The sequence below is a fragment of the Eumetopias jubatus genome, unplaced genomic scaffold (genome assembly GCF_037043125.1).
Source record: "Eumetopias jubatus isolate StellerSeaLion01/CBP00866 unplaced genomic scaffold, mEumJub1_p1.0 scaffold_1, whole genome shotgun sequence".
Taxonomy (NCBI): domain Eukaryota; kingdom Metazoa; phylum Chordata; class Mammalia; order Carnivora; family Otariidae; genus Eumetopias; species Eumetopias jubatus.
Window position 1 is genome coordinate 5,396,329 of NW_028274807.1, and position 16,139 is coordinate 5,412,467.

At 42.4% G+C, this 16,139-nt stretch overlaps 1 protein-coding gene across 1 annotated transcript in view; it reads left to right on the plus strand.

Annotated features, from left to right (window-relative positions):
• DSCAM (DS cell adhesion molecule) overlaps positions 1–16,139 on the plus strand; it is a 672,449-nt gene that overhangs the window by 23,903 nt on the left and 632,407 nt on the right. The window contains exon 3 of the mRNA XM_028126500.2: positions 66–212. Within this exon, the coding sequence (XP_027982301.1) occupies positions 66–212 (147 nt within the window). The remainder of the gene's footprint in view (positions 1–65; positions 213–16,139) is intronic.

The following is a 16,139-nucleotide window of genomic DNA, read 5'->3' on the forward strand; positions in this document are numbered from 1 at the left end:
TGACGTTCTCCCAGAATGAGCTCCTGCTGAGGTATCTTACGAAGGGTTCTCTCCTTGCCTTCCAGTTTTACGGGAGCCCTATACAGTCCGTGTGGAGGACCAGAAAACCATGAGAGGCAATGTTGCGGTCTTCAAGTGCATTATCCCCTCCTCGGTGGAGGCGTACGTCACCGTCGTCTCCTGGGAGAAAGATACCGTGTCACTCATCTCAGGTAGGTGGGGCACGTCCGGGGCGCAGGACGTGGGGCTCACCTTCAGGCTGTTCCAGGTATTGAATTGGGTCGCTGGATCTGTGTTCATCCTAATAAGAATTAGCATATGTATTGTTGACGCTCTTTGAGGATTGTGTGACTTCAGTGCTTTATATTGCTTTCGTGGCTCGATTCAGATATTCTTCAGTGAATTGGCTGATGGACAGAAGTAAGTTACTGTACATATAGCTATCATGTTACTTCTCAGAGGCAATTTTGGCTTGTTTCTGCTCCTGAAAATAGGGCAGTAGGGTTTTTGCACCTGTGAGAGACCTCAGTGATAACACTTACAACTGATAGCCTGAAACTATAATCTGGGAAACAGAAGCTCTGGTTTTCACTGTGACCATTTCAAATGTCTTAAGAACTATGTGATGTCTCTGACCTCTTTCTTGAAGATTCTATTCAGAATATGTATTCATTACTGATATATATATATATATATATATATATATATATATATATATATATATAATAAAGGTTTATTTTCAGAACCTGGAAATGACGCAACTGAAATTTTGCTTCTAAGATCTTATGGTTCTTTTCTTGTGGTGTTTAAGTAGATTTCTTGCCCCCTTGCTGTTTACCTGGAAAGGGTCCAGTGCTCCTGCTTTGCTCATCTTTGGATAGTGAGTGACCCTGGGCTGCTTTCAGAGAACAGTGGTGATGAGCATCCAATGTGCTATAACACGTTATAAATGCCTGCTTTTCTTTACATGTCTGTGTGGATGTGTGTACAAGTGTGCACACACACATGCTTTCATATAACTCTTGAATACCCCCCAAATTTTGCTCATTTATAGACCTAAGAAATTGGAACTAAACTCTCACGGTGACATAGCATTTCTGTTTTTCAGCTTATTGATTTTCTAGACAGTGTAGGTTGCCAGTGTAGTTAACCATTAAAACAGTCATTAAACCATTAGAAAAAATTAAATCTTTGTTCTTTAAAGTACATCCAATAAACTAGCATGTAACAGACATTATCAGGTTTTCTTAACGCTGTCCAGAGTCCCTCGAACTTCACTGAACAATAAGTGCCTTGCTGTTATGTTGATTAATCATCATAATTTAACTTAAAGTATGGAAAAAATACTAAGCTTAATTCCTGAAATATGATTGCAAATAATCGTAATAGACTCACCTGTACACTTGTATTTGTTGTGGTTTTTAAAATATTTATTTATTTTTAGTAATCTCTAAACCCAGTGTGGGGTTTGAACTCATGACAAAGCGTCACATGCTCTCCCGACTGAGCCAGCTGGATACCCCTACTTGTTGTCTTTAATTAATGGGTTTAAGGGCTTCTGTTTTGAGGTCATTTTAGTTTCTTAATGGCGGATGGAGAGATCCGATGACAAGTCCCTCTGGCTGAGCCCAGGGCCAGAGTGGAAGGGTATTCACATGCACGTAGTGAGGGCTTGTGGGTGCACCGAGGGGAGGATGGACGGGATTTGCAATCTCCCACACTCGGGGGACTGGGCTGATGGAGGCTCAGCCATCATAGAACAGCCATCAGACAGCCCCCGGGGTTCGCTGTGAAGAGGGAGAGAACAGTGGAGGATTGCAAACTGTCTCCGTGTACTTTTACTTGAGGAGACATATTCATTTCTGTTAATATTTAATTGGCCAAAGCAGGTCACATGGTGTATCTTACTTCAGTTAGGTGTGCCCGGAAGGAGAGAACCACTGGAGATCTGGGTGAGAAATAGAAATATCTACCGAAGGTTTTATATACCTATCGATATAGATATCTATGTGTATAGATATGTTTTATATGTTCACAAGATAAGTTATATTTAAAAAATATACTGTGTGCATTCTTATGTTTCCTAGGCATCTTTAGTTAGTGGTATCCCCATGAAGGTTTCATCTTGTTGCAATCGATGTGAATAGAATTTTTTTTTTTCAAACATGAACCTAATAAAATAAAATAAATGGAATTTTATATCTGGTGAGCAGAAAGGGTGCTGATATGCAAACACAGAGCTGGGGTCTTGCTGATGGGTTCTGACGACGCCCACATCTCTTCAATCATGCATGGGAGCTTTACCCTTTGGCAGAAATTTAAAAACAATGTGTGCCAGGGATAAGTACTTGGCTTTTCTTTTTTGCCCAAAAGTATTGAGAAAACCAATGTAGTATAGGCTTTGATCTCATTAAGGGATACTTCAGTAGCAGGTTTTTGTTTGTAAGTAAGCCATCTAACCAAACACAAGGCATTCTCAAGATGCTCCACATGGCTCACATGGTGTGTGTGTGCGTGTGTGTGTATGTGTATACAGACAGAGAGAGACGGAGAGAGAGAGACAGAGAGACTGAGACACACCCAGAAAGACAGTGAGTCAGAGCTGTTTGCATTCTCAGGGAGTCTGACATGAGAACAGCACCCCGTTGCAGTGTTATGATCTGTAAACAGGAAGTCTGGGAATTATCCTTGTAATGCAACTTGCAGTGGCTTGCTGTTGGACCCTGTTTCCAACACCCGAGCTCCACCCATTGGGGCTGCCAAAAATGCCCAGAGAAGGAGGTCATGAAGCCACTGGAGGTGACAAAATGGTTAAAAACATTGGGGGATCTTAATTAATAAGCCAGTTCCTTATGGTTTTGGTGGAGAAGGATTACATTTCTCGCTGGCGGCCAGGGCCCTGAGTGAGGTGGGGCACAGGGGAGTACACGTAGGAGGTCAGGAGGTTCAGAGAATGAGCCTGGGGCCTCCATCCTGTAGGCAGCAGGGGGACATCTGGATTGTATGCATAGCAGATTGTCTGCAAAAGGTTAATCTGTCTGTGATTTGTAAATAAATGGATAGCCCCGGTGCCTCGGTGCCTCCTTGCTAAACTGATTTAGCTTGGTGGTTAGCAGGGGCCGTCACCCCGTGTCAGTCTTTCTGGGATTCCAAGACAGCCCAGCCGTCAGTGAATCTGGCTGGGAATGCTCCCAGGAAACATGCCTGCTCTGCACACATCACTTCCTTCGATGGAGGAGGGCAGTGAACCAAATCCTCCATGAAAACGAGGCTGTGTGAGTCTCCACCGCAGTGGATAGAGGGGGAAGAGAAGACCGGGTTTGGGGCTGATCCAAGAAAGCTGGAGCTCCCACAGGCCACCCAGGGCCTTGGCCACTGTCCCTGCCTACATGGGGCTCATGGCAGGAGGTCGCCTGCACAGGGAGAGGCCTGTTCCCTGGGGCTCCGCTCTTGTCCACCCCCTCAGCCTCTTGGGTCCAGAGCTCCCTGGGGGAAGGCCAAAGAGGCAAGGCCTGCTTCTGGTTGGTGAGCATCCAGCTTCTGCAGACCTTCTAGGCCAGGGTTCTTTGGAAACCTAGGCTAAGGTGAGTGGATATCTGTCGCCTAGGAAAAAATGTAAATATTGGTGAATTCCTATAAAAAGAAAGGAATGGCTTCTATGGGCATGTCCTACTAATTTTTGCCTTTTACTTTGGTTGAGCAAATCGATGACTGGGCTATGTTCTTGCAGGGGTGAGAAGCACCAGTCATGTCTGTCTGGGTTTCATTGTGAGCTGTATGGATTCATTAGCTGTTCCAACAGTTGTGTTCATTAGCTTATTACACATGAGGTCAGGCATTGATTTCTTTCCAGGGGAGGTTTAAGTTGGCCTGACTCTAGACTCAGGAATCAAGCTGTGCCTCTCTTATCAGATGAGGTCATTAGATCACCAAATTAAGAGGATAAATGGGTTCATTTATTTTAAATGATCTTTGGAAAGAATCCTCCAATGGTCTTGTTATGGACTGAATGTCCATGTCCTCTTAAAATTCATATGTTGAGGTCCCAACTCCCAATGTGATGGTATTCGGAGGTAGAGCCTTTGGAAGAATTAGGGCTTGAGGAGGTCATGAGGGTGGGACACTCCATGATGGGATTAGTGTCCTTAAAATGAGAGATACCAGGGCCTGCCTTCTCCACTGTATGAGCACAGTGAATCTCAGAAGAGGGCTCTTACACAACCCGACTGTTGAGGCAGCCTGTTCTTGGACTACCAGCCTCCAGAATTGTGAAAAATAAATGCCTCTTGTTGAAGCCACCCAGCCTGTGGTATTGTATTTTATATATATGTCCATATATATATATATAGCAGCCAGAGCTGAAAAAACAGGCTGAGAAGTAGCCATCCCATAATTCCCCCAGGGGAAGGAGAGGCACGTGATGTCTGATGCTACTGTGTGCTCTGCTTTGCCATCTCCCTGGGCTCTTCACCTGACCACAGGATGGCGTGTGGTCCACCTTCACTCTCATACTCTGGCCGATGGGTGATAGGCACTGGGGAATGTGTGGAGGGAATGCATCTCAGGGACAGGTGCACATTGTGCATCTACTGTCCTCCACGATCTACTGCCTTCTACCTAAGAGAAAGGAGCCAGGAAAAGCAAGAGCGATGATGTCCATACTCATTTTCCAACAACCTTATCACTTCTCTTCCTCTGATCACACATGAGAGCCTTTTAAATATTAGAATATTAGTGTAGCCCAGTAAAAGTGTAGTAGTTTGGATAGTGATATGCCTTGGGAGGTATTGCTGATGTGGAGATACAGAAGACCCCATCCTGGCAAAGAACAATATTGACAGCTTTATATTTGGGTTTCACTCAGTGGCCCGTTGTGAGTTTCTTCCTGATTAGGGAGGCTGGCAATGAGAGAGCGCAGCATTCTGTGTCTGTTTCCTCTGATAAAATTCTGAGAATCTCACCGGGGGTTTAGCTACATTAACATCAAAGACACAGCCCAAGGGTAACTGGATTTGGAAAATGGAAACTGAACATTTTACTATTCCCAGAGAATCGGCCTCCCTCTTTAGCACTGGCCCAATTTTCTGTTACGATATTTCCCATCTGAACACCTCTATTAGTGATGACTCAAGGAGAATGTTATCTCTTAGGATCAATGAGTTCAAGTCAACAGATGATTATCTCTTTCCTGTATTTTGGGTAAAAGTGAACATTTTCTGCCCACATTAAATATCAAAGGACATTAGCCCAGCACTTCACATGAAACACTCCACTCGTGGTGGTTTATGGATGCAGTATTTGGGTCTGGTCACCATAGATAAGGCGGGATCTGGGCTTGAAGAAGCCCCCTGTGGAGATGGCTTCTGCTCTCAGGGAGCTGAGCGGGGAGATTACCGTGCTGTGTGTGGTGTGAGCATGGGGACAGGCAGAGGGGCGACCACCACAGGAGCACACACCTGCAGTGTGTGAGAGGGACACAAGTGCGGGAGACAGAAGCTTTCCCAGAAGTGGGGGCCGGTTAAGAGAACGTTGGTTTGCATTTTAGGCTGGGGAAAACCATTACATCGTAGATACAGTCACTCCAGGTAGGCAAGGTTCTCACGTTTCAGCAAACTTAAACTAAGAGCAGGTTTGATGTCCTCTGTTGTCTTTTGGAGTGGGGGGCACAGCTTCTGAGAGTAAGGAGGGCTGTATGTGGCCCGTTGTCACCGTTCATGAGCCCCGCAACTCTAAGAGAGTGCACGTTCTTGCCTCCTAAGGCACTCGTATTTTCATTTTACTCCTGGTCACTGAGCATTTTCAAGGTGACCTGCGACAAAGCTGCTCAGGTTGCCGTGGTGGTGATAAGACCCAATTCTGCCCTCAAGGTGCTTGTGAGTAAAGGGAATGCGATCAACATCAAAATGACTTAGGGGACAGGCCTATTGTCACCTGAAGGCCTGGTCTTTGATTTTAAAAAGTCCAGGGATGTGATGAGCACTGGGTGTTCTAGGCAACGGATGAATTACTGAACTCCATATCTGAAACTAATGATGAACTGTATGTTGGCTAAATGAATTTAAATCAAAAAATAAATAAAAGTACCAGGGAGTTGCAGGAAGAAAAAAGCATTGCTTTCACATTCACTGAAAAAGAAATTTGTAGGTCCAAATGGAAACTGTTAAAGGAGCATTTTCCTTTCCTCCGTCCCTCCCTTCCTTCTTTCCTTCCTTCCTTCCTTCCTCCCTGCCTCCCCATCTATCTTGATTTCCAGCAAGTAGGAGGCTCATGACAAACACTCGAAATCAGCACAGGACGGATGTAGCAGACTGGAATTAGAAAGGTGGAGAGATGTAGTATTTTCACTGTGCTATATTTTGAGCAAGCGGGATAACTGAAAAATGGGCAAGTGCACAGGAAAGGAGGGTCCTGGTCTCTTTCTTTTTTAAAAGCCATTACTTGTTTATACTTTTGCCACTTAAGTCTCTTCTCACTAAATTAGGTTTTGCATGCTACTCTGCTGCCACCTGAAAGTAATTAAAACCTGTGTGGGGAATGCAGAGGAAACTCCGCCTGACACTGGGAATGAAGGTGATGTTAGACAGGTGGCTCAAGTCTGGCATTCCGGAAATAAACCACTAGTGAGATCCTGAAAGGTCCAGAGTGAACAGGAAATCTACTAAGTGTCAGCCTTCAGAGAGAAGACACATTCCCATTCTCAAAATCAGAAATTGTATTGAAGATTATAGCTCAAAACAAAACAAAAAAATGGTTTTGACTTTTGAACTTCTGAGACAAGTAGACACATGCCTAAGGACATGTTAACATAATATTTTAAAAAAGAAAGAAAGGAAGAAAGGAAGAGAGAGGAAGGAGGGAAGGAAGGAAGGAAAGGAAAAAGACAAGGAAAGACAAGGAAAGGCAAGGAAAATGTGGTAGCAAATTTATCCCAGAGCCTCTCAGGGTGTGTGTATGTGTATGAAACACCCCTTCGGCCGAGAAGGTGTTGGGTCATTAGGTCAGCCTCACACACTGCTTGGTTTCCTACCAAGGATCACCAGGGGATTTTGGCTGCTGATTGCAGCTCCCACAGATTAGCTGGTGACCAGGGAGCAAATCTCTTTTTTCCCTGCCTCAGCTTCCATATGTAGATAGAAGATGGTTTTACTGGTCCCTCTCCTAATAAAATGGCAGAATATTAAAATTCCAAATTGAATATTTCATTTCTTAAGCCAGCTCTCTTTTTTTTTTTTTTTTTTTTGTCTTAGACTTAATCTCATAGAATTTTTATTTTATGCATGTTTCAGAGGCTTGGTGATTTGCTAGGCGGACTCCCAGGATTAAGCATATAATTTTACTCACCTCTGTGATTTATTACAGTGAGAGGATACAGAGCAAAATCAGCAAAGGGAGAAGGTGTATGGGGAGAAGTCTGGAGGAAACCAGGCACAAGCTTCCAGGACTTTCTTCCGCATAGATTCGCATAGGTCACACTTAATCCCCATAGCAGGGAACGATGACAAGTATAAAATACTTTCTACCAGGGAACTCATTAGCGATTCAGTGTTTAAGGATTTTACTGGAGGCCAGTCATGTGGGCACTCTCTACCAGGCATGTACCAAAATTCCAGACTCCCAGAAGGAAAGTTTAGGTATTCAAGAAACCCTATTGTTTGTATAGTTTAGACACAGTGAGGTGGCAGGAACCCTCCTGAAATTCCAGTTACCAGACACTAGCCAAGGGTCAGCCTTGCAAGCAGGCCTGTTAAGGAAAGCAGTTCTAGACCTATTATGTTAATTGGTTTCTGTACAGGGCAGTTTTCTCAGAGATGGCGGCTCATTGCATGTCACCCAGTCGACAATCCCTTTTTGAATGTGCCCAGCACCAAATGCTGGAGAAAGCAAGTGAATAACTTCTTCCTAATCTTGCATGGTCTGGTCTCTACCACTTGCATGCTACTGAAACTTACGTTTTCAAGGTCACCCAGGACTTCCTAATGTCAAATCCCAACGGCAAGTTCTGACTTCCTTGAAGAAGCTAAACCATTGACCTTCTTCCTCCATTGGTTGCCCTCCTTTGGTTGGCTTTCTCCTCTCTGATTATTTCTGCACCATCTCTTTCCTTATTTTTTCCTCCCTGCTCAGAAATGTAAATAGACCCCAAAACTCAGTCTTTACCCCCAGCATCTTCCAATCTCCACTTTCTTTATTGGTCGTCTCATTTCTTTCCCGGGGCTTTGTCCATCATGTCTATGTAGATGATCCTAACTTTGGGCCTGTCTTCTCCCCCTGGGCTTGCTTATTCCCTACTGTCTGCTCCGCTCCTGCCACCTCCACAGAGCGTAACTAAAGCAGCATTCAGCATTCTTTCCAACCACAAATGAATTTGCCTTTGAATTACTTCTTTCTTTTTTTTCCTCCAGATTTTAACTATTAGTTTCCAAAATTTCACAAACTAGGTGCTAACACACACCTTAAAACAACAGAAATGTATGCTCTCACAGTTCTGGAGGCTAGAAGTACAGGATCAAAATGGCAGCAGGGCCATGCTCTCCCTGAAGGCTCTAGGGAACAATCTATTCTATGCATTTCTCCGAGCTTCTGGTGGTCCAGCTGGTCCTTGGCATTCCTCAGCTTATAGATGCATCACTGCAATGTCTGCTCTTTGGTCACATGGCCTCTGTCCTGGGCATGTCTCTTCTCTTCTCTAAGGACACCAGTCAGATTGGATGAAGGGCCCACCCTACTCCAGGATGATCTCATCTTAACTAATTACATTTATGATGACTCTATTTCCAAATGAGGTCATATTTCGAGGTTCCGAGAAGGACACGAATTTTGGGAGGGCGCTCTTCAACCCAGTACATTGACAAATCCTGATTTCTTTTGACCCTCTATTACACCTATTTTACATCTTTCTATCACCTGCTTGACAACTGACAAATGTGTATCAAATGAGATCCTGAAATAAAAACAATTTCAAAAGGAAGGAAAGAAAAAGCAGAAAGTTTCAGTGCGGAGTGCCCATACCTGAATGACTATTCTCGTGCTGGCGCCTTTGCCCTGCCCCAGCTGTGTTAGAATGCCAGCTGGCAGCCACACGATTAGCTGCTTCCCCCTCAGCTGTGTGTAGCCTGCCCTTGTGTCAGACTGGGCTAGGGGCCAGGATGGGGACAGAATCAAGATGTTCCAGAGCCAAGACACCAGGGACTATAGGCCAACTGCTTGACTTATATTTTCAGATCATGCTATGAACCGAATTGTGTCCCCACATTCATGACCCCTAACCCCCAATATTTAGAGATAAGATCTTTAAATGGTAGTTAAGGTTAAATGAGGTTTTAAGGGTTGGGCTCTAGTCCAGTAGGACTATGGCCTTATAAGAAGTGGGAGAGAGACGTGAACACACAGGGGGAAAGCAAGGGGGCTCTCACCAGAAACCAACCCTACCAGTACCCTAATCTCTGATTTCCAGCCTCCAGAACTGTGAGAGTACATTCCTGTTGTTTAAGCCCTCCAGTGTATGGTATTTTGTTATAGCAGTCTGAGCTGACTAATATAGATGATATGCATATAAACTCACTTTCTCAATCTAATTCTGCCACTTCGAAACTGCATGTTACCTTGCTCCCCCACCCAACTTTCTAGGTTGCACTGGCACATTACTAAATAACACATATGAAGCAATCTGATGATAAAGTGAGCTCTCACGCTTTTGATAAATGATTCTATTTTCAGGTGCAGTGGATATTTTGTAATTTAGAGTCCTATGCTTCCTCCCCTAAGGGAAAGGAGGACATTTATTACTGGAAAAATGAATAATAAATTTCCCAAATGGCTAGTCATCTGAAAACTTATATGCAATACAAAATTTCCCCTGCGGGTGAAACCATATGGTATTTGTTGTACACCTGAAACCAATGTAACCTTTTGTGTCAACTATATTCAAAAAATATTGTGATGTGATGAGCACTGGGTGTTATACACAACTGATAAATTATTGAACACTACATCTGAAACTAATGATGTACTGTATGTTGGCTAATTGAATTTAAATAAAAAAATAAAAATAAATAAAAAAAAATTTCCCCCCAAAGTACCCCAAATTCAAAAGTCAATCCCAAAGTAACTGTATTTTTGTTGGATAAACAATCATTTTGGATTGAAACGTCTACAACTAAGCCCTATTTGTAATGGCTGTGCTGTGTCCATGTGTGGCTAACTAATGAGAATATTTACAGGGGCCCCTGACTGGCTCAGTTGGTAGAGCATGTGATTCTTGATCTCGAAGTCATGAGTTCAAGCCCCACATTGAGTGTGGAGCTTACTTAAAAAAGGGGGGGGGGTTATAGAATATTTTTGTCTGTTTAGTTTCTGGAAACATAGTGATAATGCCCACTATTGACTGTCCAGAATTGGACTGTTTAAAGAATTGAAAATCTCTAGCACGTGCTGCTTTGTGTGAGCACAGTCAAGATGTCCTTTGTGGAGAAGCTAATAAGCAGGTACAGTAAATAAACAAATATAGACTGTTTTCAAAATCTCCCAACTGGGTCACATGCTCTTCCAGGGAAGGCTTCAGGCTTCTGTTCACCTTTCATTTTGCCAACAGTCTGTGTGATGTCTTGGGTTTGAACTTAGACCTGGCTTTGGGTCCCAATTTCACAGCTGTGAGAGCTTCAACATTAATTACCTCTCTGTAGAATTGGACACAGTATTTTGATAAAGATTAGAAATGCCAGGGGAGGTGCTCCATGAATTATAAATACCTAGCCAATTCCTGGTCTCTAGCTATGTATTCGTCTATCTCGTCAGAAGGCACTAGGATGGACCCTGAAGCTGATGTCTAGGTCTACATTCCCAATCTACCACAGCACACACTGTGGCCTTGGGCTGATCACATAACTTTTCTATGCCTCAGTTTCCTCGATTGGAAAATGAGAGCAACAACAGCAAGAACTACATCATAAGGTAGTTGTAACGATTAAATGAGTTAATCTACGTAAAATGCTTAGAACAGTGTTTGGTGTAAATGTTGGCATTGTTGTTGTTATTATTTATCTTCTGTCTAAACTATTCCTGCTCCAGAAAGCAGGTGCTCAGGACTACATGATTTCTAAACAAAGAAGAAACTGTTTGTGTGTGCTTATTAGGGAGCAAAAGCAGAAATTATTCTATTTAAGAGGAATTACTAAAATGCCAGGTATGATGAATGATCTGGAGTCCTGCAATTTCAATGAAAGGTGTTAGAATGCGACTGAACTAATAATCTCTTGGGTTTTATCAAAATAAACAACATTTGCTTTATTAAATGTTTACTTTTATTAAATAGAAATCAGATAATGTATAATGAGCAATGAACCAGAATAAGAGGCTCTTTACTTTCTGCCTTACCTCCAGAGAGAAATCAGAAGACCTGTTTGAGGGAAGGTTTGAACTTACATTGAAACACTTCCAAAATGTTTGGGTTAGTGATCTATGTCAGGTTCTATCGAACAACTTCTAACAGCCCTGTAGGTGGTTATTCTCAGCAGCCCCACTTCCCAGATAAGAATACTGAGGCACAGGGTGTTTCAAACACTCATCCAGGGTCTTACCTTGCGGTTTTCCCTCTCTAGAAAGTAGAGGTTCTGCCTTTTGAAAAGTCTTTTGGTTTTCTACAGCACCCAAGTGTGTGAGAGTCAACAGAAGTTGTCAGTTGAATGACAAACAACTTATAACAGCTGTAACTTGAGAGTAGGGACTTATTTAACCAAGAAAAACATTTTCAAATATGGTATGATTTTGGATAGTTGACATATCTAGGACATTTCATGTGGTTTGGGGATAATATGCTTTATGTTTTTTGAAACAATATTCCCCAACTAGAGAAAAACCCAAATAGATGAAACTGTCTAGGATAAAAATAATTTTCTTAATTTTGATTTTATTTAAATTTGTACCTTCCCACTGCCTCAAATATAACATTATGATGCCCGGCATATAATAGTAGCTTGATAAATGTTTATTGAAAGAATGTTGAATGAGCAACTGTTCCATTAAAATTATGGTATTTTCTTTCAAATTATTCTTAATGCTTTAAGGAGAGCTTTTCCTTTCCTATATATTTTTTCTACTACTCTGAAGCACAATTTCACATCAACTTCTCCTCCCAGTGCAAAGTGTCTGGGCAGGTCAAATCCCATGCAACCTGGTGTTTCACAGCAGACTTTCATAAAATGATTATGTTCTAAGGGAAACAGATATTCCCAAATCCCCAATATTTGTTAGTCCCAAAGCAAAAGCTGTCTCCCATTATTCTTGAGAAATGATTTTATTTTTGTCACCTTCCAGTTTTGTGCTGTGACATTTGTTAAAATTTAGCACTGAATAGTGGGTAGGTGCACAAGACAAAGGAGATACTTCCATGACAATACCTTTAGGGACATTTTAGAACATTTTCTAATGCACGAGATCCACAGCCAAGCCGTTATTCCTCACACTTTACTTTACTCATTTCTCTAAAGGGAGGTACACACACACACACACACACACACACACACACACACACACACACACCCCTTCAGTAAACATAGTCAACTGTCCTGTATAGCTTTTGTGTGTAGGGGTGCCCGTTTCAAAAATGGATCAGTGTGCTTCCCCAATTTATGATGCTACATCTGTAAACTATAGAATTTCTGCGTGGAGGAGGGTCAGAGTATCTTTTTGATGGGGATGGTGGAGCCTTAGAAAGGTCACATGACCAGCAGCAGGAATGGCGGCTGCCTAGCGGGAGGGCTCACCCGTGTGAGTCTGGGTGACAATGGGAGTGTTGCCTAGAGCCTCATTCATCTCTATCACTGGACCAGATTTTGTGTTGGAAAATTATTTCATGGAGGAAGCAGGAGTCAGTGGGGAATCACACCTGGGATTTTTTTGTGTCTGTTTTGTACTAGTAACTTAAAGACCTTTTATTACTTTCATTTAAGCCCTTACTGTACATAAGGCATTATTTTTATTTTTTTATTTTTTATTTATATTTTTATATATATTTATATATATAAATATATATTTATATAAATATGTATATTTATAATTATATTTATATGTTTATTTAATTTATATTTATATTTATATTTATTGTTTAAATATTTAATTTATTTATTTGAGAGAGAGAGAGGGAGAGCACAAGCAGGGGGCGGAGCAGAGGGAGAGGGAGAAGCAGATTCCCGCTGAGCAGGGAGCCCGACACGGTGCTCGATCCCAGGACCCTGGGATCATGACCTGAGCCAAAGGCAGATGCTTAACTGACTGAGCCACCCAGGCGCCCCAATGCATTATATGGCCCATGGAAGAGGTGCACGGGTGAGACAGAGGTGTCTGATCAGGGCTGACTTCAAGTCAGTGCCCTTTGCTGGAGTGAAGGAGCTGCCCACACTGCTGCACGCTTGGAACTGTTGATTTAAAAGAAGTTCCTTGAAAATTGTGCTTCTCAGGATAAGTCATTTTGAAATAGACTTAAAATCCCAAGTTTCTGAGTTTTATTTCAATATCAAATACTTCAAACGCGTTTTGATGCAAACAAGATGTTGCATATCTGGGAATGTGTACTGGTAGTTTCTAAAATATAAATATATTCCTTTAGAGGTAGACATGTCCTTAGATTGATGTTTCTAGACTTTATTTTGGATCAGGGACCAGCTGAGGAGGTAATGCAAACTACGGAACAGTGGATCGCCAGGAAACACATACGCACCCAAACCTGCATGAATTCTAGAATCTTTCTGCTTCTCTTCAACCTTGCAACCCATCTACAGCCTCCCACCGCCATCCATACCTGCCCTTGCCCAGACCAACTGGGTGTCCATCCCAGGTGAAACCCTCTGATAGACACATCAGGTAGTGAGAGTTTTTTTTTTTTTTTTTAACCAAGTTTGACCTTGAAATCTCCAGCCTTATCCTTTTTCTGATCTCTTACTTGTGCTGCCCCTCCGCTCCCTTTGTCATGCACACACTTCCTCTGCTTTTGTGCCCGCTCCATCGTACGGTAGCTTTCAGTGCAATTGTTCTTGTACCAGGAAAAGTGAGGGGCTTTTATAAAGAGCCTTCATCAAGTCATTTTCAAACTACAGATGATATTAGGAAAGAAAGGCCGTACTGAATTTCCCCCTCCCTAATTAGATGGTGAAATTTTTAGTTCTTGGCATTGTTATCTGTTTGAATTGAAACCCTATCATTGAAAAAGCCAAATGAACTTGGAATTGAGGAGGGCCGTTTCCCAAAACGGAATGGAGCCAGACTTGAGCCCTCTGCAGAAAGCCAAAGCAACACGCCATCTGGGTGCACGTGACACATTTCTTCCGCTCCGGTTTCAAGTAATTTGTTCTTTAAAAAATTATCCTGGGATTCAGGATTAAAAAAAAAAAAAAAGAAATCATCTATACTGCAAATTCCTGCCACAAATAATCAAATGTTGAAGAGAATTGTATCTCAGCCAGGCAGATATCCTTTAAGTGATACACGAACATTATTCAGGGCCTGTACGCTTTGCGTTGTCTTTATTTTCTGTCACTCTGTGTCCCAATCCGTGTCCCAGTGATGTCCCTCTTCTGCTGAATTCCCCTCTGTGTCCTGCCATTAAGTGAGGAGAAAATATAGCAGTGTGCGTCTCACCCATTTGCTCTTCTGTGGATTCCTGTGCCATCCCATCAACAAATGAAGGGAGCCTGAGCGCCCCACCGCTGGCCGTGCCCTCAGTGACTCTCTAGCAAAAGGTTGCCACAGAACTCCAAAGTCGATTTTACGTGTGAGATGCACAGAACCTCTGATTTCCTTGGGACCTGATGAGTGATTTTCTTTGGTCCCCTTACATAATTTATGTATGGTCCTGAACATGTGAGCCCAGGTTTATGTTCCTGAATCTCTGGCTCTTTGTTTACTGGATTTGATTCATTGCTACAAAAAATGAATGCATACATGCTCCTCTCTTCCTTTATCAAAATTGCCAAAACATTTATTGTACATGTCTTTAATTTTATGTTGAGATTTTCAGAAAGAAATCCTTTGTAGATGGTAAGGGCATGCATAATTATCATCTTTCAAGGAAAAGTGACGAAGGTGGACAACCCATTTTGTGTACTTAAAACATACACGTGTTGTGTACTCATCACTGATAATCTCAAATTTTATGCCTGTTTGCTGTACGTGGGAAAAATATATACCCATAGTTGCTTCAGTTTTCAATTTAGAATCTAAGAGTGAATTACTTCTTACTAATATTGGCTATTGATTTATAGATCTTTGATATGTACCCTTGTGAAATGGTTATTCAGAAGTAGGGTCGGAAGACCCAGGCATGTGTGATTTACGATATGTCTCTTTTGGAGGGTTGTTAAATTGTGACAGCAATGAGTGTCCATGCTCCTAAACCCCACATGTAATAAATAGCAGGATGTTGAAAGTGATGGCAGTTCGAACCTCTGTAAAGGTTCAGTAAATTTCTCTGTGTACATAAGGTTATGACATGAGATGTAAAACCCACTTTTACAGAGAAGTGTATTTGTTTGTTAATAACCATCATATGTGACCAGAATTTGAGGCCATTTAGAATGATGCACTTTTTCCTTTAATTCAAGTTTGGCTCATTTATCTCCAGTCTCAAATCCTTTTCTAAGAGAATTAGGTGGGACAGAAACTATAAATTAGGGACAGTGACTTGCACTCAGTCATTGGAGTGGGCATCCTGTGTGACGGTGAGCACACTGGGCAGAAACAAGAGATGGTGGGACAGAGGAAGGCGAGTTAGCCAGATGGGTGCGTCTCATCCCGCACACCCATATTCTCCCTGATGGCCGCATGATTCATTCAAAGGCTTATTGATTTTTTTCTTCTCTGCGCCAGCCTGCTGACCTGCTTTGTTGACAGGTTTGTGTGGATCAGACCGATCTGACAATTGGAACTGTGCTAGTGGATTAGTCCCTGTGGTCTGGGACAAATATTTTATACTTAGTAGCCCTCATCAACAGTGAGAGAGAGATCCGTTAACACACCTTCCTATGCCATGTCGTGAATTCAGGGACAGCAGCCTACAGTCAGAAGCAGCTGGGACTACTTGTTTAGTAAATGTGCAAAGTGTGTGTGTGTGCGTGTGTGCGTGTGTGCGCGCGCGCCTGCTTCTGTAT